Genomic DNA, 19,702 nt, shown 5'->3' on the forward strand with positions numbered 1-19,702 from the left:
GTTCTTCTGTTCTTCTGGTCACTCAGGTTTGTAAATACAGTGGAATCTCCAAGTTCTACCTCATTCTTCTTTTTTTTTTTGGAGGGGGAGGGCAGGGCAATTGGGGTTAAGTGGCTTGTCCAAGGTCATACGACTAGTAAGTGTTAAGTGTCTGAGTCTGGATTTGAACTTAGGTCTTTCTGACTCCAGGGCCAGTGCTATTCACTGCGCCACCTAGCGGCCACTCCTACCTCATTCTTATCCTAAATATTCAATCAGTCGCTAAGTCTCTCTACAACATTCATTTCATTCATTTCTCTCTCCCTCCCTCTCTCTCTCTCTCTCTCTCTCTCTCACACACACACACACACACACACACACACACACACACACACACACAAACACACACCCTCTCTCTTAGCAGGACAAGAGTATTCCAATCAGTCTCAACTGAACTCTCATCCTTCCTTCAATTACTGTGGTGATTTTTTTCTAAAGTGAAGGACTGACCAAAATAACTCTCCTACTCAGTAATTTCCAGTTGGTATTTAAAGCTCTTGACCAATGGGCCCCAAGTTACCTCTGCAGTTTTATTAAACACCATCCCCCTTTCTGCAATATATACTCCTGCCCATCTGGAGTTTATATGGCATCCATTGGCTTTGGATGCCTTTTCACTAGTTATCCTTGCATGCCTAGAAGAGGTTCTCTCCTTACCAATACCAGAATCTAAGTTTCCTTTAAAATGCGTTTCTAGCATTCCCTTGAACATGATGCCTTTCCTTTTATCTCTTCTCCCCAATTGCTTCTGCTCCCTCCTTTCTCCCCCTAATTAATACTTCCATGTATTTATTTTGGATGAAGGTATTTATGTACATGATGATTCACTCTGTAAAATATAAGCTCCCTGAATGCAGGGACTGCTTCATTAATTTTTCTTTGCATTCTCTATAACTAGAACAGTACTTGGCTTATAGTATGTCCCTAATAAGGGGGAGCAAGGTGGCACAGTGGATAGAGTGCCAGGTCTAGAGTCAGAAAGACTCATTTTCCTGAGTTCAAATATGGTCTCCGACACTACCTAGTTGGGTGATCCAGGGCAAGTCACTTAAGTCATTCAACTTTATTTGCCTCAGTTTCCTCATCTAAAAAATGAGCTGGAGAAAGAAATGGCAAACCACTCTGATATCTCTGACAAGAAAACCCCAAATGGGGTCACAGAGAGTCAGACACAACTGAAAACCACTGAACAAGAAGTCCCTAGTAAATCCTTCTTAGTCGATTGGCTGATTGACATAGTGCTTCACATATATTCTGAAAACTACAAAATATACCAAATATAGTGCCCTCCCTTATTCTGTTCACTATATCTCATTCAGGTTGTCTAAGATTACTTTCACATTTTGGAAGCTACTTCATATTGCTGGTTTATGGTGAAACTACAGTATAATTAAATTCTTAGGTTTTACTGCATATTTTTAAACCTAATGGCAGGACGTGATATTTATCCTTATTAAATTTCACCTTATTGGATTCTGATCAGGTTATTTACCCTGTCGGTGTTCTAGACAACTTTCTAGATGAAAAACCATCGAGAAGAAGCTGACTGTGCTGGTGGAGAGAGAATCCCCTCACCCAAAAGTTCCCTAAACCAATTCAATTAGAGGCTTGTCTAGTTCCTTATCCCTTACTGGATTCAGTTCATTGTTCCACAAAATTTTATGCTTTTTATTATATACCACCTTGTACTCTTCCTGATTTTGTTTCACCTAACTGTCCTTCCTTCCCCAACCAGAGATGAACTACCTGAGTGGGAAATCATGTTGTGGGTGTCAGTAATTACAAACACCGCCCAGAAGTAAAGAACAAAAAGAAGTGTGTGCATGCACACGAGAGTGTGTGTGTGCATATATGTGTGCCGTGTGTATGTGCATATGTGAGTATGAGTGAGGGAGGCATTAGGAGCAGAGGAGGGGTGGGGGAAGGTCGAGGGGAGCACTGGATTCCAGGGAAAGAAGGTCCGAGTTCAAGTACTGGCTCTGGCACTGTCTAGATGTGTAACTAAGGGCAAGTCACAGGGGCTCTCTAACTGGTAGTTTCCTCATCTACAAAAGGAAGATAAAAATACATTAAGTGAATGCCTCAAATGGTCATTGTGAAGAACTTACTTTCAATCAGTTAGCCTTACAATATTTGTCATTTTAAAATCTGCCCACATTTCCTGTTAATGATGTGAGGTCTTATATTGTGTTGACATTTTGAAAACAGGCGTTTCAATCCCTTTCAGCCTTCCTTTTTTTGCTGGCCTAAGAAGGAGTTCTTTGTTTATTAATTCACCTCTCCCCTAATCAGATTATTTAAGACCTTCTCTCAGGATATACACTAAATATTCACAGACTTACTGTTTTCAAGATAATTTTTTTTTTCAGTATTCAGGCTATTTAATTCTGCAGAGCTGGGTGCCTGGGATGCTGTCACACATCACTACCTTTCAATAAGAAGGCTCCTGGTTGCTGATGTCTTCCGCTTCCCAAATTCCAAACCATGACTATGCAGATTGCTGAGTTCTTTTGGCTAGCTTTCTGGTGTGCAGTGTAGGCAGAGATTTGGGCATTGTCAGCTAGGTGCAGTAGCAATTAATACTTGCTCACTGGAGAGTACTCCAGGTTCTACCAAGAAGGGTACGAGGCCAGTTTCTTAGGTAACAATCTCCAAACAATCCCCCCAGGATACCAAAGTTCCCCTGTGGGCTGGTTTCTACCAGACCGACTAAATAAGGCAGGTCCTTCTGTTAAGACAGTCTGGGGGGCAAGGGGTAGGAAATAATCTTTATGCAGAAAAATCTATGTCCTAAAATAACAGAGCGCTTGTCACATGAAAGTTCATGTCCTCCTCCACTTCAATTAAGGAATATTAAGTTACTTTTCTGAGATTATTTGATATCAGTTCTGTTAAAGATTTGATTTAATTTCCTGGTAATATATGATATTAACTCAGTACTGAGCTACTGGCTCACTCAAAAGTTGTCTTCTATTTACAAAGTCTGTTTAGTTTGGAATTCCTAACATTACTGAATCTGAAAGTAACCATTAAGCACTTAAGGACCAACTGAGTGAAAAGATACTTAGTTTCAGAAATGTGAATTTTTCTGATGCTACCAGAAACTATTTTTTCAATTACACTGCACTTAGATGCTGTTTTTATTTATTTGGGAAAGTAGAGTAACTATTTTAGATGTAACCACAAGTTATTTTAGAAACTAATAATGACAGTTTATCATTTGAAGTATTTTTCAAGAAGTCTTTAAAGGGTTGAACAGAACTCCAATTTTTAAAGATTTATGAATGACAAAGTTCCCCTGCCTTGACTTACAACCCACACAACTCATGCACTCACACTCACCTTTACCAATCAGGATGGTAAGACCCTGATGAACCATAGTGTGTACCCCCTGTATGGGGCAGAAAATTTGGTTAAACCCCCAGAGAAGATCTATAGCTTATCATTCACACTGAGAGGGAAGAGAATTTCCCAAGATTGAGGCACAACTTTCCTGCCCATCTGTGAGGAGGAGCTGCTTGGATCAAGGCTGTCACCTTTTCCTGAAGCAGAATGACTCCGCATGAATGTATCATCCAAGCCTGAAGCTGGAAGAGATGAGCAAAGGTAATGGGGGCAGTGGTGATCATGGTACCCAGGTTTAGGTGTGGACTCTGAGCGTTTCCTGAAGCTGCCTTATATTAGCACTTCTGAAGTTCTTTTGCCTTGTTAGACAAATGGTTATGCCCAATAGAAAAGAATTCCTACCTGGTATTGTTTCATTTTATCTATTGGCTTTCAAAGACTTTTCACACTTATTCTTAAGGCCTTTTGATTGAGTGAGTTAGTGTGTGATGGACTGAGATGTATTCTCATCTGGTTATGGTATCAGAGCTAAAATAGGGTGAAAAGATTTCAACTCTGTCCTCACAATAGTATAACAGAAGATTAAATATGAAGCCAGAGATCTCTACTTTAACGAGAAGCTAAGTGACCTACTTAAACCTGGGATGCAGGAAAATCCTTGCAGCAACTATGTGGAGGACTGACTGCCAATGGAGAGAAACTAAGGAGGAGGTAATTCCTTTGGTCCAGGGATCACTCAGTCTCTTCTGGAAGAATCCAAGGAGATACCGTGCATGCACAGTCCTTTGCAAACTTCATACTGGTAAGTGGCAATCAGATTTTTATGAAACCTAATCTTCCGCAGGTTAGACAATTTCCTGGTACTTGGGCCAATCCCCATGTGCCGCAGTTCTAGCTCTCCCGCCCTCCTCTGTCTGCACTCCAGCTTGTCTACATCCCTTCTAAAATGTAGGGCTCAAAAGTAAACCCAATACTATAGGCTGTGTTTTACCAGGCAGAGCAGGGAGCACTCCCCCCTCCACTTCGGAAACAATGCTTCCAGAGATGGTGTCAGTTTTCTCAGCCTCTACACCATACTGTTGACTCATGCTATGCTTAGAGTCAACTCAAACTGCTGAGGCTTTTCCCATTCAAATTACTTTCTAGCCCTATTTAAAACTCCTTAAAATATTTTAAATTCTAAGATATTTTATAAATCACCTTAGCTAAGAGAAAGGTAGGAAAAAAATCTCTCTTTAGCTTGGCCTACTTATTCAAGATGATTTGACATTTAAAAACAAACCAAGAATGCTTTGTTTAGAAGTGAAGTATAACAGGAAGCCAACATGTGCAATGACCAGCACAGAAAAGATGACAGGACGCACCTCCCTGACATCTTGGTAAAGGTGGGGGACTGTAGGTATAGAACAATGAATATACTGTGACTCTTGGTCAATGTGGCTAGTTCTGCTAAACTTCCTTTTTTCCTTTTTTAAGAAAGGATTGCCAAAAAAGGGTGCAAAAAAAGTGTACACACACACACATACACACAGAGGCACGTGATAGAGCTGAAAATCATGTAAAAAGACAAGATAAAATTAAAACATTTTTAAAAAGATAAATTTAAATTTCAACTCCAAATTGTGATAAGGTCACATGTACTGGGGTATTAAAAAAGTTTTAGAAGAATAAAAAAGTCAAATGTAAGGTCCTTCTTGTGCATTTTCTTCTCTTTTTCCACCCTCATAAATGTTTTATTGATCATATAATTATCATTTCTGTTGAAAAAAGAACAATATTCTACCTCCCAGTCTAGACTGAATCTTCCTTTATAAGAAAGAAAAATAATTAAGCAAAACAGACCTCAATATAAAGATGCAAATTCTCAATATAAATTGTCTAGTAATCTCCCAATTCTCTATGTGAGGAAAAAGACACATCAAATTATCTGTTCTTCATGATGAACATATTGCTATGAAGCTTTTGGTTTATCTGTAGAGACTCTTTGTCACTGATGTCCTTGGAATATATGCCTAGTAGTGGAATTTCTGGTTCAAAGTGTATAGATATTTCAGTTACTATATCCATATAATGCCAAACTGCCTTCCAGGATGGTCCACCAATTCACAGCTCCACTAACAATGCAATAGTGTGCTTAGTTTTCTATAACCTCTCCAGCCATTCTCCCAGCTCACCATCTTTGCTAATTGGCTGGTGAAAGTTACTCTGACCAGCACTGCTCTTACTGCTAGTGATCTGAAGCCTTCTTCCATACGGTGACGAGTGGTTTGTGATTCTTCTTTGGAGAGCTGTTTGTGCACGTTCTTTGACCACTTATCTTCTGGGGAAAGGTCATGCGCACCTTCTAGTTGTCGTAGATATTAGACTCTAATCAAAGATGTCTGACAGACTTTTCCCTCAGTTGACTACTTTCTTTCTTATCTTAGTGTATTAATTTTACAAAAAACTTTTCAGTTCCATGTAAACCATCTATTCCATTCACGGTACTTTAAAGTATTCCATTCACTGATATTTTAAAGATGTGACTGAATTTTCTTGCAAATTCATCAGAAACAGGAGGTTTTTTCTTGGTTGTCCACATACTAGTTCTATTTCTTTTTCTGACATTTGGGTTATTTAAGAACTCTGTATGACATCCTGTTAGTTTGAGGATTTTCTAAGGGTTGTCGATACAGTGGCCAATCTAGTGAAAAGTTTCTCTAATTATTCAATCAATTCAATTAAATAAGCATTTATTAAGTTTCTGCTGTGTGCTAGGCACTATACCAGTAAACTGGGACACAGGCACAAAACAAAACATGTCCTCACAGGAAGCCTATAACCTAATGGGAGGACGTGAGTACATAGTTAAGTCTATAAAGACAGCATTAATATCCATGGGATAAATGCACAGCACTTATTAATGGATGGAAGGCACTGGGGGCTGGGGGTTTCATGCAAAAGACAGTGCTAAGCAGTGACTTAAAGGAAGAAAGGGCCTCCCATGAGGTGGAGGTGATGAGGGAGTACGTGCAAGCATGGTACACAGTTGGTACAAAGGCATCATGGAGATGGAGATGGAGGTAGAGACAAAAACAGAGATGAGCATCGTGAAGGAGGAGAGAGAGCAGGCCAGTTTGGCCAGGCTGCATGCTACAGGAGGGGGAATAATGTCCAATGAAGCTGGAAAGGGCCAGGCTATGCCAAGCTGTGCAGGGCTTGACAAGTTAAATGTAGAAGTTGATACATATTGCAGAGGCCTCAGAAAGCTAATGGAGTGGCCAAGTTGCCAAGCTCCTTGATCAGATGTGCACTTACGAAAAATTATATCAGCTGCAGTGCTTAGGACAGAGAGGAGTGGGAAGAGACTTGAATCTGGGGAAACAGTTAGAAACTGCTGGTGTTATCTAGGTAAGTGGTGACAAGGGCCTGAACTAAGATGATGGATCTGTGCTGGGAAGGAAGAGGTTGGATGTAAGAGATGATGTCAAGGCAGAAATGGCTGGAATGGGGACCTGACTGGGTATGTGGGGTGAAGGAAAGTAAAAACTGAGAAGGGTGCTGACACCACAGACCTGGGGGAATCATGAGGCTAAACTAGATCTCAGATGACTCCAGGCCAAGGAGGATTTTTGAGCACAGCTACTCTACTCATCAAACCCCTAGGAATCTAAGGCAAGCTCTGCACCCCAATTCACTGTATGCCATCAGCACCTCTTCTCTACACAGCCCATGCTGAGCCCTGCAGTCTGGATCACACATGGTCCCTGACACTCATGGGGTTTAGGGGGGAACTGCTTTATAGCAAACATGTCTTACTTCCCCAGTATAAAGTTCTTTTGTGCAGCAACCTGATTACCTGATGAGTTCCTAAAGTTGGACTTTAGTTCTTATACTAAATGAAAAAAAAAATCATACCTTGATGTAGCAGTCTAAAAAGATTATTTTATCCTGTAATGATTGAGCTTATATAGCTAACAAATCCTTCAGTGTCTATCTAACATAGTACGATAACTATTTGCTAAAGAGCCAGTTATGGAGAGTTACACAATGAAATCTCAAAACCCACAGAGTTTACATATAAACTGCTTTGTCTTTCTCGCTTTCACTTCCCAGTTCAGAGGCTTTTATAAGCATTTGACCCAAACAGCTGAATACCCTTGTTGCTCAGCTTCTTTACAGGCCATTCCAAGGGCGGCTGAAGCAGGTGGCTGCCCCCTTCATTTCTAAGCGTCACCTAGCTTAGACTCATTCATGTTTGAGGAAAGGTACCCCTGTCTTCTAAACTTAACAAGACCATCTTTACCCTTTGGAACTGTCTACAATATTAAGCACTGACAGTTTGAAACCTGGCTGCTCAATTCCTAGATCGGCTTGTTAAATGGTATTAAAATGGATCTAAGAACAGTAAAAATAAAAACAAAAATAACAAAAGCCCAAACTTATTCTTCTGTAGCACTTTACAGTTTACAAAGGACTTGGCTAACAACCCTCTGAGATAGATCATTCAAGTATTAAGATCAACCCCATTTTACAAAGGCTGAGAAACCGAGGCTCATAAAGTTTAAGTGATTTGCTCAAGATAAAAGAAGTATCAAAGTTTTTTCTTCACTTTTAGTTACATTACTTTCTATTATTTTACAATATATTTTTTTAAAAAAAGAAATGCCTTACAGATGTCTTAACTGTTCTACAAGAGCTGCAAAACTGAACATTGCAGATACAAATATTTAGAATGCAATACAAAGAAGCAGACTTGAGATTTAAACACACAAACATCAAAGCCTTGACACCTACTTGTACTAAACCATTACTATCAAAGGGATGTTATTATTTAACAAGGAGATGTCTTTGTAATGCAAAAGAAAATGCAAACAGTTATTAATACAGAAAAGTAAACTTTGCATTCATGGCTATAGAAAGGACGATTACTTAAAAAAACAAAACAAAACATCTGGTCCTGTAACATTCTAGGTAGCAAGTTGTATTATGTATTCCTTAAAGTCTATATGTTCCGTCTGTGGGTGTCACCTGAATCAAAGACTAGGTAGGGTTAAAAAAAAAACAAACAAAAAACAAACCCTCCACAAACAGTATCCAAATAAGCCCTTCCCTTACTCCTCCAGAAAGTCACAATTCAAATGAATGAATTCAAGACTTTAAGTAGCGGCATTAATTTTACAACAGTTCTCCTCTGGAAACCTGAATGCTTTTAGTTGTTCAAGATGAGCAGAGAGGAAGCAGAGAGGAGGAAGAAGGCAGCCAGGCTAAATGTTCACTGTAGTTCCAAAGAATAATTAAGAGAGGCAAATGTTGCCAGAAAGAAAGCATCTTCAAGCACTTCGACAGCACTCAAGTTTTTCAGTCATACTCCTTAGTTTCCAAACAGTCCAGAAGCTTCCTTAAGCACTGTGTACATATCTTAGATCATGTTTTCAGAAACAAAAAAAACCAAAACTGGTCTTACCTTTGCCAAAATTTGCCAAGATTAAAGGGCCAAGACCTTTTCCCACAAAAGCTGCTTTTGTCTACAACTGGTAACTGTTTGGGTCCTTCCCTCCCTCAACTCTACCCTGTAGAATACCCACTGCTACGAGTGCATGAGAAATTCAAAAGATGTAATAGAAGGAAACATCTGCTAAGCGGACACCTGCCAAGCAGTTGTTGCTGAATGTACTGCAGGAGCACTGGGGCATGATGGGCATTCATTCCATTGGGCTGTTTCTCAAGTTCCTACCAGCTTTAACTCCTGTGATTTTTGCTAGTAGGAAATAATGTACAATTACAAACTAAGGCCTATCAGCCATTTCCTACTTAAAGTAAGACTACAGTAGACAGCACCTGAACAAATTAGAACCTTCCAGATCTGATCTGAGTCTAACTAAATAGTGGTCAGTGTCAACTATATGCCATCACACTGAGTTAAATATTCTCTGAAAGCAACACAACACAGTCACAGTTTCTACTCAATTCTTTGTTAATCATACAAAACACTAATGCTTTGAAAGGAACAAAATAACTTAAAATGTATTTTATGGATCACTGCATTCAATTAGATAAATTCTAATACACAAAATACTACAGAAAATTAAGCTTCTGCAAAGATGGCTGGCAAGAACAAAAAGGGTGAAAAAGGGGAAAGAATAAGCAGGTATATTTTTCTCTGGCTTCCTGGTAAAGAGTACCCCAACCAACATCCTCCATTAGCAACAAGGAACCCTCTCCATCCCACCCCCCAAAATAAACATTTAATGATACTGGTAAAACTTCAGATAAAAAGAATTACCTGTAAACAGAGTCCTAAGACTTAAGTCAAGAATTTGCCTAATCACATGTTTCATATGAGGTAAAATTTAAAGTTGTACATGTACAAAGATTTTGTTTTAACAGCAGATAGATACACAGACAGACAGATTCAAATCAAGGCAATAAAAAAGAGGAAAATAAAACCAAGCAATGCCCTGTGAGGTATCTGTTTGGTTAGCCACCTAACAGGTTAAACATACAAGAAGATGTAAAATGCAACACGCACAAGTGTGGAATCTGAAAACTTTCCGTAATAACTTATTGCAAACTGCACTTCATTGTTCACCACGGCCAATGGAAAACTGGCCCCCCTGCGGATTCACACAGGCCTTGAGCCACAGACTTAAGTCGTCAGGAAAAGGACTGGGACAGAAAGCTTGCAGGCTGTGTCTGAGCACGGCCCCACCTTCTGGGCGTGACCCAGGGCTTCCTCTTGTCCCTTTCCAGCACTCTCATCCTCTGGCAGATCTTCAGGTAGGTCTATTTTCTGTTCTGCTTTTACAGGAGTATCTTGGACTGAGACCAGCATTTCTTCTTCTGGTTCACTTTTCACAACATGCTGTGTGTGCTTTCATAACTTTGGTTGATGCTATTGCTATTGCCAAAGCCTCTGCTTTCAAATTTGAATGGATCCATACAACACATCTCTGAACAGCCATCTGAAATGTAAAACTAAATAAACTCCATTCATTTTCAACAAGGCCTCTTCACAAAGATTTCTCAAGGGGGACCATCAAGATCATCTATATGCAAAACCACCGTTTTGGCAGCTTGTGTGTAGTTAAAAAAAAAAAAAATAGAGCTTTCCTTCCCCATGACACTGCCAGCACCAGCCACACTGGATGACTGAAGGATGCCCTAGAGTTCAGAAGCCAGAAGTTTGGTCACTCTTCGCAAGCTCCACAGTATACCCAGCTCACCTTTCATCTCTGCTCTGTCAGCATGGCATTCTGCCAAGGAGCACAGAGCTAGTAAAGCTGAGTGGACAAATGCAGGACTGGGGTGATCCATAAACAAAATAAGGCCTGGCAGACAGTGCTTATCCTGGACAATGGCTCTTCTTCTTAGCAGGCCTCCTGCAAGATGCAACCATCCAAGATACAACAGAACATCAGGCTCTTCATTCATGGCCGCAGAGCTCATCTTCTATTCCACATGCAGAAATAAAGTCTTTTAAAAGAATCCAATGCTCCTCAAGCAGCTTCACCCATCCAGTCCTGGCTGTGTCATGAAGTCATGTGGTTGGGAGCATTCTAAGACCCACAGAAGCAGTTCTGCTCATTGCCACCTCTATGGCCACCTGAGAACACCTACCCAAACCCTCCACTCCCCAGACAAGGAGGATTCTTCAGAGCTGGAGGCAGGGAAGAAGACTGAGCAGTTGACTCCAGTCCTGTCTCAAATTCAGTTTTCTTGACTCAACTGCTCATTTTCCTTCCTACTACAAAAGGTTGCTTTCTGAAACAAATGGAGAGCTTTTATTTTTAGTGGAAAAATTTTTCCTTCACAGAATAGAAAAAAATGCTGACTTCCTAACTGAATGATCACTTTCCAATAAAACTCAAACATCTAACCCCCATATGAAGGGCCACATTTTCATCTTCCTTGAAGGTGAACTAAGAATAACTCACTAGACCTGAGGTGGAAAGAAAACTGACATTGACTTACTCTTCAAGGAAATGGCTCATTAAAAAAGGGACATGACAGACATAAAGAGTGAATCCTATAAGCACAGAGCACCGAGCAGGTCCAGATGCACGGCTGCCACACACAGGTCTCGATCAAACACTTACTTGGCTTTATAAGGTGAGTCGGAGCTGGGGCTTTTTGTTTCCATCAAGCTTTCATACTCCTTTGCCCTAGGAAAAAACAAGAATTTGTCATGAGAAATTGTTTGTAACAAGGTTACTGTCCTCTACCAATCTGATTCTTCAAACCGTATTCCATCTGTAGGGGTTTTCACATGTGTAAAATCAGAGTTTTCAGAGGGGCACAAAGTGACCTGCTGACCACCCACTAGTCACCGGCTCCTCAAAGCCTGGCCACACCATCAGGAGACCAGCAGCACCTCCTGTCCATCCGTTTTCAGGGAGCTCTGGAGGCCATGTGGCATAGTTTTCAAACAAAACTCCAATAAATTAGGAGAGAAAAATCCTGAGTTCTGGTACTTCCATGTCTGTTGCTTCTGTTAACCCTGTGATACTGGCCAAATCAATAAACCTTTTGCAGCTCCAGTTTATTCATATATAAAAAAGTGATAAAAAAAAATTTGCCCGATATCACAGTAAGCAGACACCTTGTAAACTGGAAAGAATGACACTAATACAAGGTCCAATTGCCGCTATCACAATCGTAAGGTGGAAATGAACATTGTTTTCCCGAATGGTCCCACAAATGTAGGACATTCTGCTATTAAATGTGCAAGCATGTTAAAATTCTACAAGACACTTCGGGTACAGAACAACTTTATGTACCTTGTGAGGCACATTATGCAGAAAAAAAATGAATAATCCACCCAAGAAGAGTCATTTAACTTAAGGAACTTTTTTTTTTTAAATTAAAAGGGCACAGCAGCAGCAACTTGTTCAGACACTTTCCAGTATTTTTGTTTACACTGGCTAAATGCCAAAGCCTTGAAGAATTTGAGACAATATCCTTAGCTACTGCTCAGCTTGGCTCCGGCTTGCCTGGACCAGCAGGTGAAAGGCATCATCAGTCCATCAACTGATGACAGGAGCCACTGCAGCAATCCATTAACAGGGACTTCATTTGTCAAGCTCTGCCTGGAGAATAAGGGAAAGATGGATGCTGAAAACGGAAAGCCTCACTTTTCACTGTGAGGCCTCCCAGACAGTTACATACAGAAGGAGCAGTTATAAGGAATATCATTTTTAAAAAAATGAAAAGTATTACAACTAACTACTAATCAGTAAGGAGCCCATAAAACATGCAAATAATGCAGGCTAACTATGGATCAAAGGAAATTAGTTTAAATTTGTGGACATGAAAAAGCTAAATAGTGAAGGGAAAAGCAATTTTGTACACCAAAGTAAAAATAAAGGAGTAGTATAAGAATTTTTAACAATAATATTCTTAGGGACGGTTAGGTGGTGCAGTGAATTGAGCACCAGCCCGGGAATCAGGAGGACCTGAGTTCAAATCTGAGTCACTTGATGCTTACTAGCTGTGTGACCCTGGACAAGTCACTTAACCCTGTCTTCCCCCCCCAAAATAAAAAAACCCAGTAATATTCTTCCAGGAACACAGCAAGGCTGTATGTAATCTCTGGAGAATGAAAGCAATGCAATTCAATTCATTAAGTTTTCACTGAGCTTGTTGAACATGCTATGATCCAGGGACTGTGCTAAGTATAGGAGATAAAAAGGCAAAAAAAGGAAACCGTTCCTCCTAGATGGTTTCATATCTACAATGCTGGTTTCCTCAACTGTAAGATGGGGATAATAGCACCTGCCTCCCAGTATGGTTAGGATCAAATGAGATAATACACATAAAGTACTCTGCAAATCTTAAAAGTATTAGATAATTGTTAGCTATTATAAATATGAGTGGCTGCTTCAATATATACACAGATTAAAAAAAGACAAAGTAGTTGGTTTGGGGGTAGGGTGGGGGTAGCATTTGCACTGAGATGTGAGTGAAGAGCTGGGGGCTCCAAGTTCAGGGCACACAGGCTGGAGCCCAGAGGGAACGCACTGGGGAGGGTGGGATCAGTCAGAAAGGGGGGAAGTATTTGTAAAGGCCACACAAAGGAGTCTGTATTTTCCTCCCAGAGGTAACAGGGAGCCACTTGGCTAAGGAGTGAGCCCTATGGCTCTGACTGTGGCAGACCCTGTGGGAGGAAGGCAAGCTACTGTAAACACCGACACCAAGTGCCAAATGGACAGAAGAGATGTGCCCTGGCACAGCTGCTGCTGCATTACAAGCGCCTTAGGTGGGTCCTGCCCTGCACCCCACCCTGGGGGTCTCAGCTCCCATGGCTCTGACTGTCTCCATTCTATCTTCAGAGAACTTTCCCAGAGCTATCACAATAGGTCCCCAACAATCCTATCATCATCCTCCTTTTACAGAGAAAGAAACCAAGGCTTAGAGATATTCAGCACCTGGCCCAGGGCCACACAGCCAGTGTCCCGGTTGGGTGTGGCTCACTCTATTCCTGTACCTCTCAGCAGTTCAGTAATACAACTAGAGGCAGGATGAGCAGCAAGGGTTTAACTATACTATAGAAACAGTGTGAGGCAGGGCAGACACTCGACCCGGCTGCTTACTACATATAGCTATGGACAGAGAGTCCTGGACAAGAGGTGTGTTCTCTTTAAAGATCACTTTCTTCTCCTGCAAAATAAGGGAGCTGAATTTTATGACCTTTGAGGTCCCTTTCCAGCTCTAAGTCTATGACCACAGATCAGAGGTTCCCAAACTTATTTGGCCTACCACCCCCTATTAAAAAAAATTTTACTTAGCACTCCCCTGGAAATCTACTTTCTTTAACCTTTTAATGGGGGGGGGGGTAAAAAAATTTGTGTCATTTAAAAATATATCAAATATAGATTTTTAAAAATTGATGTATCTTTTAATAATAAATATTGTTAACAATATATTTATTAATAATATTAATATGATAAAATATATCACATAAATATATTATATATAAATAATATATTATATAAATAAAATAATATTAATAATAAAAATAAATTTAATAATTTATTGCAAATTTGTGGGTTTTTTACTGCACTGATATTCTGATGACATGATATTGTATCATATTGTAAATAAATCATCACACACACACATATTCCTGATTATGCATGCTGGACTTCCTGACAATGTGTGACACGCTTACCTGCCAACACTTGCTTATTAAGACTTGTTGGCAGACTTGGCCATTGATGGGTTTTAACTTGCATTTTATGTGTTTATTTGGAAAATAATGTAATCACTATGACTTTAACTCTGTTACATAACAGATGAAACATGTACAGTTTTTCAGAATTTTCTTATCTTCTCTTTTTTTCTTATTTATGCTTCCATCACCCCCAACTGTACCCAAGGCTACTACTACCTCCTCCCCCCATGTTGTTCCAGCACTCCCCAGGGAGTGGTATCCCCTACTTTGGGAACCTATGCATGTAGAGTCTCACTCCTAGTATAATACGCTTGCCACAATATCAAAATGTCTCTCTGAACTTAAAGATAAGACAGGTGGTCAACATATAGTTAAAATTACATAGCCTTTAAATTAGTCAAGTTTTATGTTTAAAAAGATATTTAATGCCAAAATTGTTGGTGTTATTAGATTGGATTTAGGCATTTAAAATCACAATTTAAGTAAAAATCAGTAGTGAAATTAAGAAAAATATAACTGAACCAGACAGAGTTAGAAACATGAAACTGTACCATCACCCTCTTTCTATACGTAATTTGATATTCCACTTAACATAAGGCTAAATGCTTGTCCATATTTGTGAAAGTTTTTACTTATAGTATGGAGATATGCTAAGGCTAAGCTACTTAAGTCAGTGTACTTAATAATATAATTGCACTACTAGATCTCTTGGGAATTGCCAGCACATCTTTTTAAAGGATTTCCAAAATGGACAACTGCTTGATATAAACCAAGTCCATCCTGAGATTTCCTATAGAAAATAAGATGGTCTCACCATTTATTATAATGTCATGAGATCTAACTCCTTTTGCTCTAAAATTTAATGTATACACAGATACATTCACATATATACAATATGCACACAAACATCAAAATTAACTACAGAAACACTAAAGAAGTGGAAACTACTCCAATGTCCATTGCTGGGAAATGTCTAAAAGGGAACTATTACTGCACAAAAAGAAATATTCCAGCAAGGCTGGAAGACAATCACAGATGTAAAGTTAAGAAAGAATCGGGAAAATAATACACAGAATGACCACGTAAATAGAATAAAAACCAAAATTAAAGCAAATACTGACAAAACACTGAAAATGACAAAAGCCCCTCACCCCCCTCCCTTCCCAGGAAAAGATTGATGAGTGTGGTTATGTAACCAACAGTTTTGCTTACAGCCTTTGGGTTTGAGACAAAGGAACTCTAAGTGGGAGGAAATTAGGGCGGGGCATGTTTATAAATGAATGTGACATAAAAAGACATATTAGTAAAGCTTACTAAAATTGAAAAAAAATTGTTACTTAAGGGGTGGCCAGGTGGTGCAGTAAGAGAGCTGGCCTCAGAGTCGGGAGGACCCGGGATCAGATACTTAACACCCACCCACACACACAAAAATTGGCCGCGTCACCTTGAGCAAGTTACTTAACCCCAACTGCTTTAAAAAAACATTGTTACTTGAGTAAATTTTTTCCTGTCATATAAATCATACAGCACAATCTATAATTTAGGATCTAGGTAAGGTCTAAATAAGAATAAAAATAAGGCCTGAATAAGAACATGTTTTATTTTCACGGCAAAAGCCTCTTCATATAGTTTCTCTTACATAGTTTCTAGATTCAGAAGACATGAATTATAGGCAAAATGATAAAAAAAAAATACCAGTTTTTTTTATGTAAGGATAATAACACTTAGGAACTGTTTCAGACCTCAGAGATTACTTAATTCAATCTCCTCATTGGACATATATAAAAAATGGAGCTCCAGGGAGTTTTACTGTACTGTAAACCTATCTCATGTACCTTTTTAAGAGTCCAGGAATTTATGTCAGGTAGTTTCTAATGTTGAAAATATAGGCAACTCTACTTTGGAACTGACACTCGTTTCCTAAGCTCAGCTTCCAGACAACAGTAACCAGCAACAAATTCACTCCCAGTTAATCTGTACCAGTGGTTCTCAAACTTTTATATCTGGCACAGGATCCTTTGCTGATAAGGAACTGCTCTTTTGTAATGAGTTTAAGAACTAATTGGCAAGCTAAAGTTTTATAATTTAGTGGGACAAAAATTTCCTCAGCCCTGAAAGTAATTTATGATTACTGAGATATCTGAGCTAAAAGACAGACAGACCTGTGTCATGCTGGAGAGTTCTTAAAAGAACCTGTTGTTGACGACTTCATAATAATCTGGAGATACTCACATAGACTGATGCTGAGTGAGGAGAGCAGAACCAAGAGAACTTTGTACACAATTACAGACACATCGTAGGTGTGATGACTAACTGATAGACCAGGCTCCTCTCAGCAGCGTAAGGTTTAAGACAACTCCAAAAGACTCATGATGGAAAGGGCTCTCCACATTCAGAGAAAGAGCTACAGAGTCTGAATGCAGACTGAAGCAAACTACCTGCTCTCTCTCTCTTTTGTATTTTCTTTTGTTTCTTTCCTTCTTTCTTGTTGTTCACTCCATTGGTTATAATTCTTCTTTACAACTTGACTAATGTTTAATGTGTAAGTATTTGTAAAACCTATATCGGATTGCATGCCGCCATGGCAGGGAGTGGGGGTAAAGAAAATTTGGAACTCAAGGGATTGTGGAATGTCATATATTAAAAGTAAATAATTTTTTAAAAAAGTAAATAAATACAACAGGTAGCTAGGTGGAGCAGTGAATAGAGCACTGGCCCTGGAGTCAGGAGGACCGGAGTTCAAATCTGACCTCAGACACTTAACACAAAAAAACTAGCTTGTGACCTTGGACAAGTCACTTAACCCCAACTGCCCCTCAAAAAAAATTGGGGAGGGCGGCTAGGTGGTGCAGCGAATAGAGCACCAGCCCTGGAACCAGGAGGACCTGAGTTCAAATCCAGCCTCAGACAGTTAACACAAAAACTAGCTGTGTGACCTTGAGCAAGTCACTTAACCCCAATTGCCCTACCTTACCCCCTCCAAAAATAAAATAAAATAAACTGAGAAAATAGAGATCATTAAAAAAATTATTTTTTTTAATCAAGCACCTATTGTTGTTGTTATGAAAGATATTGTAGGAAATTATTTTAAAGAGAGTTCAGGATTTTAAAAAAAAATCATATAATCAATGAACAGACCAGTCCCATCCCATGGTGGATCTTAGGATGGTTATTAGATATTAGGGAAATACAGAAACAGGTTGGGCCAGATCTTGGTGAGGCTAAGGAATTCAGAGACTTTGAATGAGAATGATTGGCTATTAGAAATACTTTCTTCAGGTACTTCGGTAAATCATAATCTCTTTGGGCCTTAGGTTCCTCATCTACAGTAAAACAACACTATCAAAGGAGAAGATCATTGAGGCCCTTTCTGGTTCAAAAAGCCTGCAGTTGTAAGATATGAACATGGTCTGGTCATCAGAATGGATCACAGAATTCACAGGTCCCACAGTCTGGCATTCTCACTTTACCAATGAACAAACTTGGGTCACTAATGGTGAAGTGACGTGTCTCACATCACATAAGCAGTAAGGAGCTGAGCTGGGATTCACCCCAACATCCTCTGACTTCCAATCCCATGCTCATTCCGCTGGTCCACGTGGCTACGATAAGAGAGAAACATGAAGTTCAGAATCCGAGCAGCAGCACGGAATGGCGGCTGAGAAGATGGGAAGCCTGACAATTTGTAAGGGAAAGAAATTCTTTAGATCAGAACTGTCTCTTGCCTTGTTGAAAATTCTCACTGAGACACTGCATATCCTTGGTTCTGTTCTATACTCACCAAGTCACTTATTAAAAGGTCACTTGGCTGTGTGAGTGGATCTTGAGCAAGTCTGGAAAATGAACTGGTCTTGACATCCTGAATCATGAGGAAGTCTCTTGTAGTTGTGATGAACGTTAATCAGTTTTCTTGAAGCAGAATAGAATTTGAATAGATAAATGGATAAAATCCTGTTTCTAAAGCTGTCAGACTGATCTAGAGCAGAAGCACAACGTTAACAGCATAACCAGACTTTCTCCTAGCTGTTTTGTTTCTGATGATGCTGTTTCCAGCTGCTTTCCTCTCACTAGCTTTGCTACCTCCAGCAACCTGGCTTTTATCCTCATTGATTCACTTAAATTGCTCTCTCCAAAGTTACCAATAATATCAATTACAGTAATGGATATCACACTGGGCCTGGAATCAGGAAGGTGCGAGTTCTTATCCTGCTCAGTCACTGAGGGGTTTTCAAGACAATCCATTTTATATTCATCTGATTGTATTAAAGCCATTGTCTTCATCTTCAAGATAATTAATCAGGACAGTTAGGTAGTGAATTGTGAGTTGAGCCCAGGCCTTGATGAGGATCTGAGTTCAAATTTGACCTCAGATACTTGACACACTAGCGTGGGGTCACTTACCCCAAGTGCCTTGCCTTCCCCCCCTCAAAAAAAATTTAATCAAAAGTCTTACTAAAATACTATTAAGCTCTATCCACAATATTTCTCTCACCTAATTTAAAAGTCCTTGAACAAAAAGGGGTTAGTCTGCCATAGCCTGGCAGAGGAGGCTATGCTGGCTATTTATGATCCTCATTTCCCCTTCAAGTTATTTACCAACCATCCCTTTAATGATCCATTCTAGATTTTTCCCATGTCAAGTTTATAGATCTATATAGTTGGAAGACTGTTGCCCTTTCTGAAAATTGGGACACGTTCCCCTTCTCCTATCTTGTGACATCATGGTCTTTTAATACTATGTGATCTTCCATAATCTTTCAGACATCACTGAGAATAATTTAACAGTCACACTGGCCAGCTATTTCAGGACCCAAGGATGTCTAATTCCTTTTGGCTAGGTGACTATTTCCTTTCTTACGAAGGGTATCAATTCCCTGTCAGTAATTTTCCTCTTGTAATTTCCAGTGTAAAGGTCATTCTCCTTCACAAAGAAAACACAAAATAAGAAGTCCACAGTAATACCTTTTCGCTGTTGTCAATAATCACTGTCCTATCCACCCAGTTCAAGGGTACCCCCCCTTCTTCCCTTCTCTCAACACAGATAAAACCACCCCTTTGGGGTGTTCCTTAGCTTCCCTCCTCAGCCTAGGCTCAGTGTGAGCTTCAGCAATCCTGAGGCTATTCTATGGACAGGGTTAGGGCTCTTGTATTCCTTTCCCTCTTCCC

The 19,702-nt window shown here is 39.7% G+C and overlaps 1 protein-coding gene and 1 pseudogene across 1 annotated transcript in view; both read right to left on the reverse strand.

Moving 5' to 3' along the window:
• SCAPER (S-phase cyclin A associated protein in the ER) overlaps positions 1-19,702 on the reverse strand; it is a 405,066-nt gene that overhangs the window by 206,770 nt on the left and 178,594 nt on the right. Inside the window, exon 22 of the mRNA XM_069071423.1 lies at positions 11,463-11,528. Coding sequence (XP_068927524.1) covers positions 11,463-11,528 — 66 coding nt within the window. The remainder of the gene's footprint in view (positions 1-11,462; positions 11,529-19,702) is intronic.
• On the reverse strand, positions 6,078-11,456 carry LOC138148629 (armadillo repeat-containing protein 1 pseudogene; annotated as a pseudogene).

Source organism: Petaurus breviceps, unplaced genomic scaffold, assembly GCF_028583685.1.
Source record: "Petaurus breviceps papuanus isolate PSGF00001 unplaced genomic scaffold, PetGlider_PUasm1.0 90825, whole genome shotgun sequence".
NCBI lineage: Eukaryota > Metazoa > Chordata > Mammalia > Diprotodontia > Petauridae > Petaurus > Petaurus breviceps.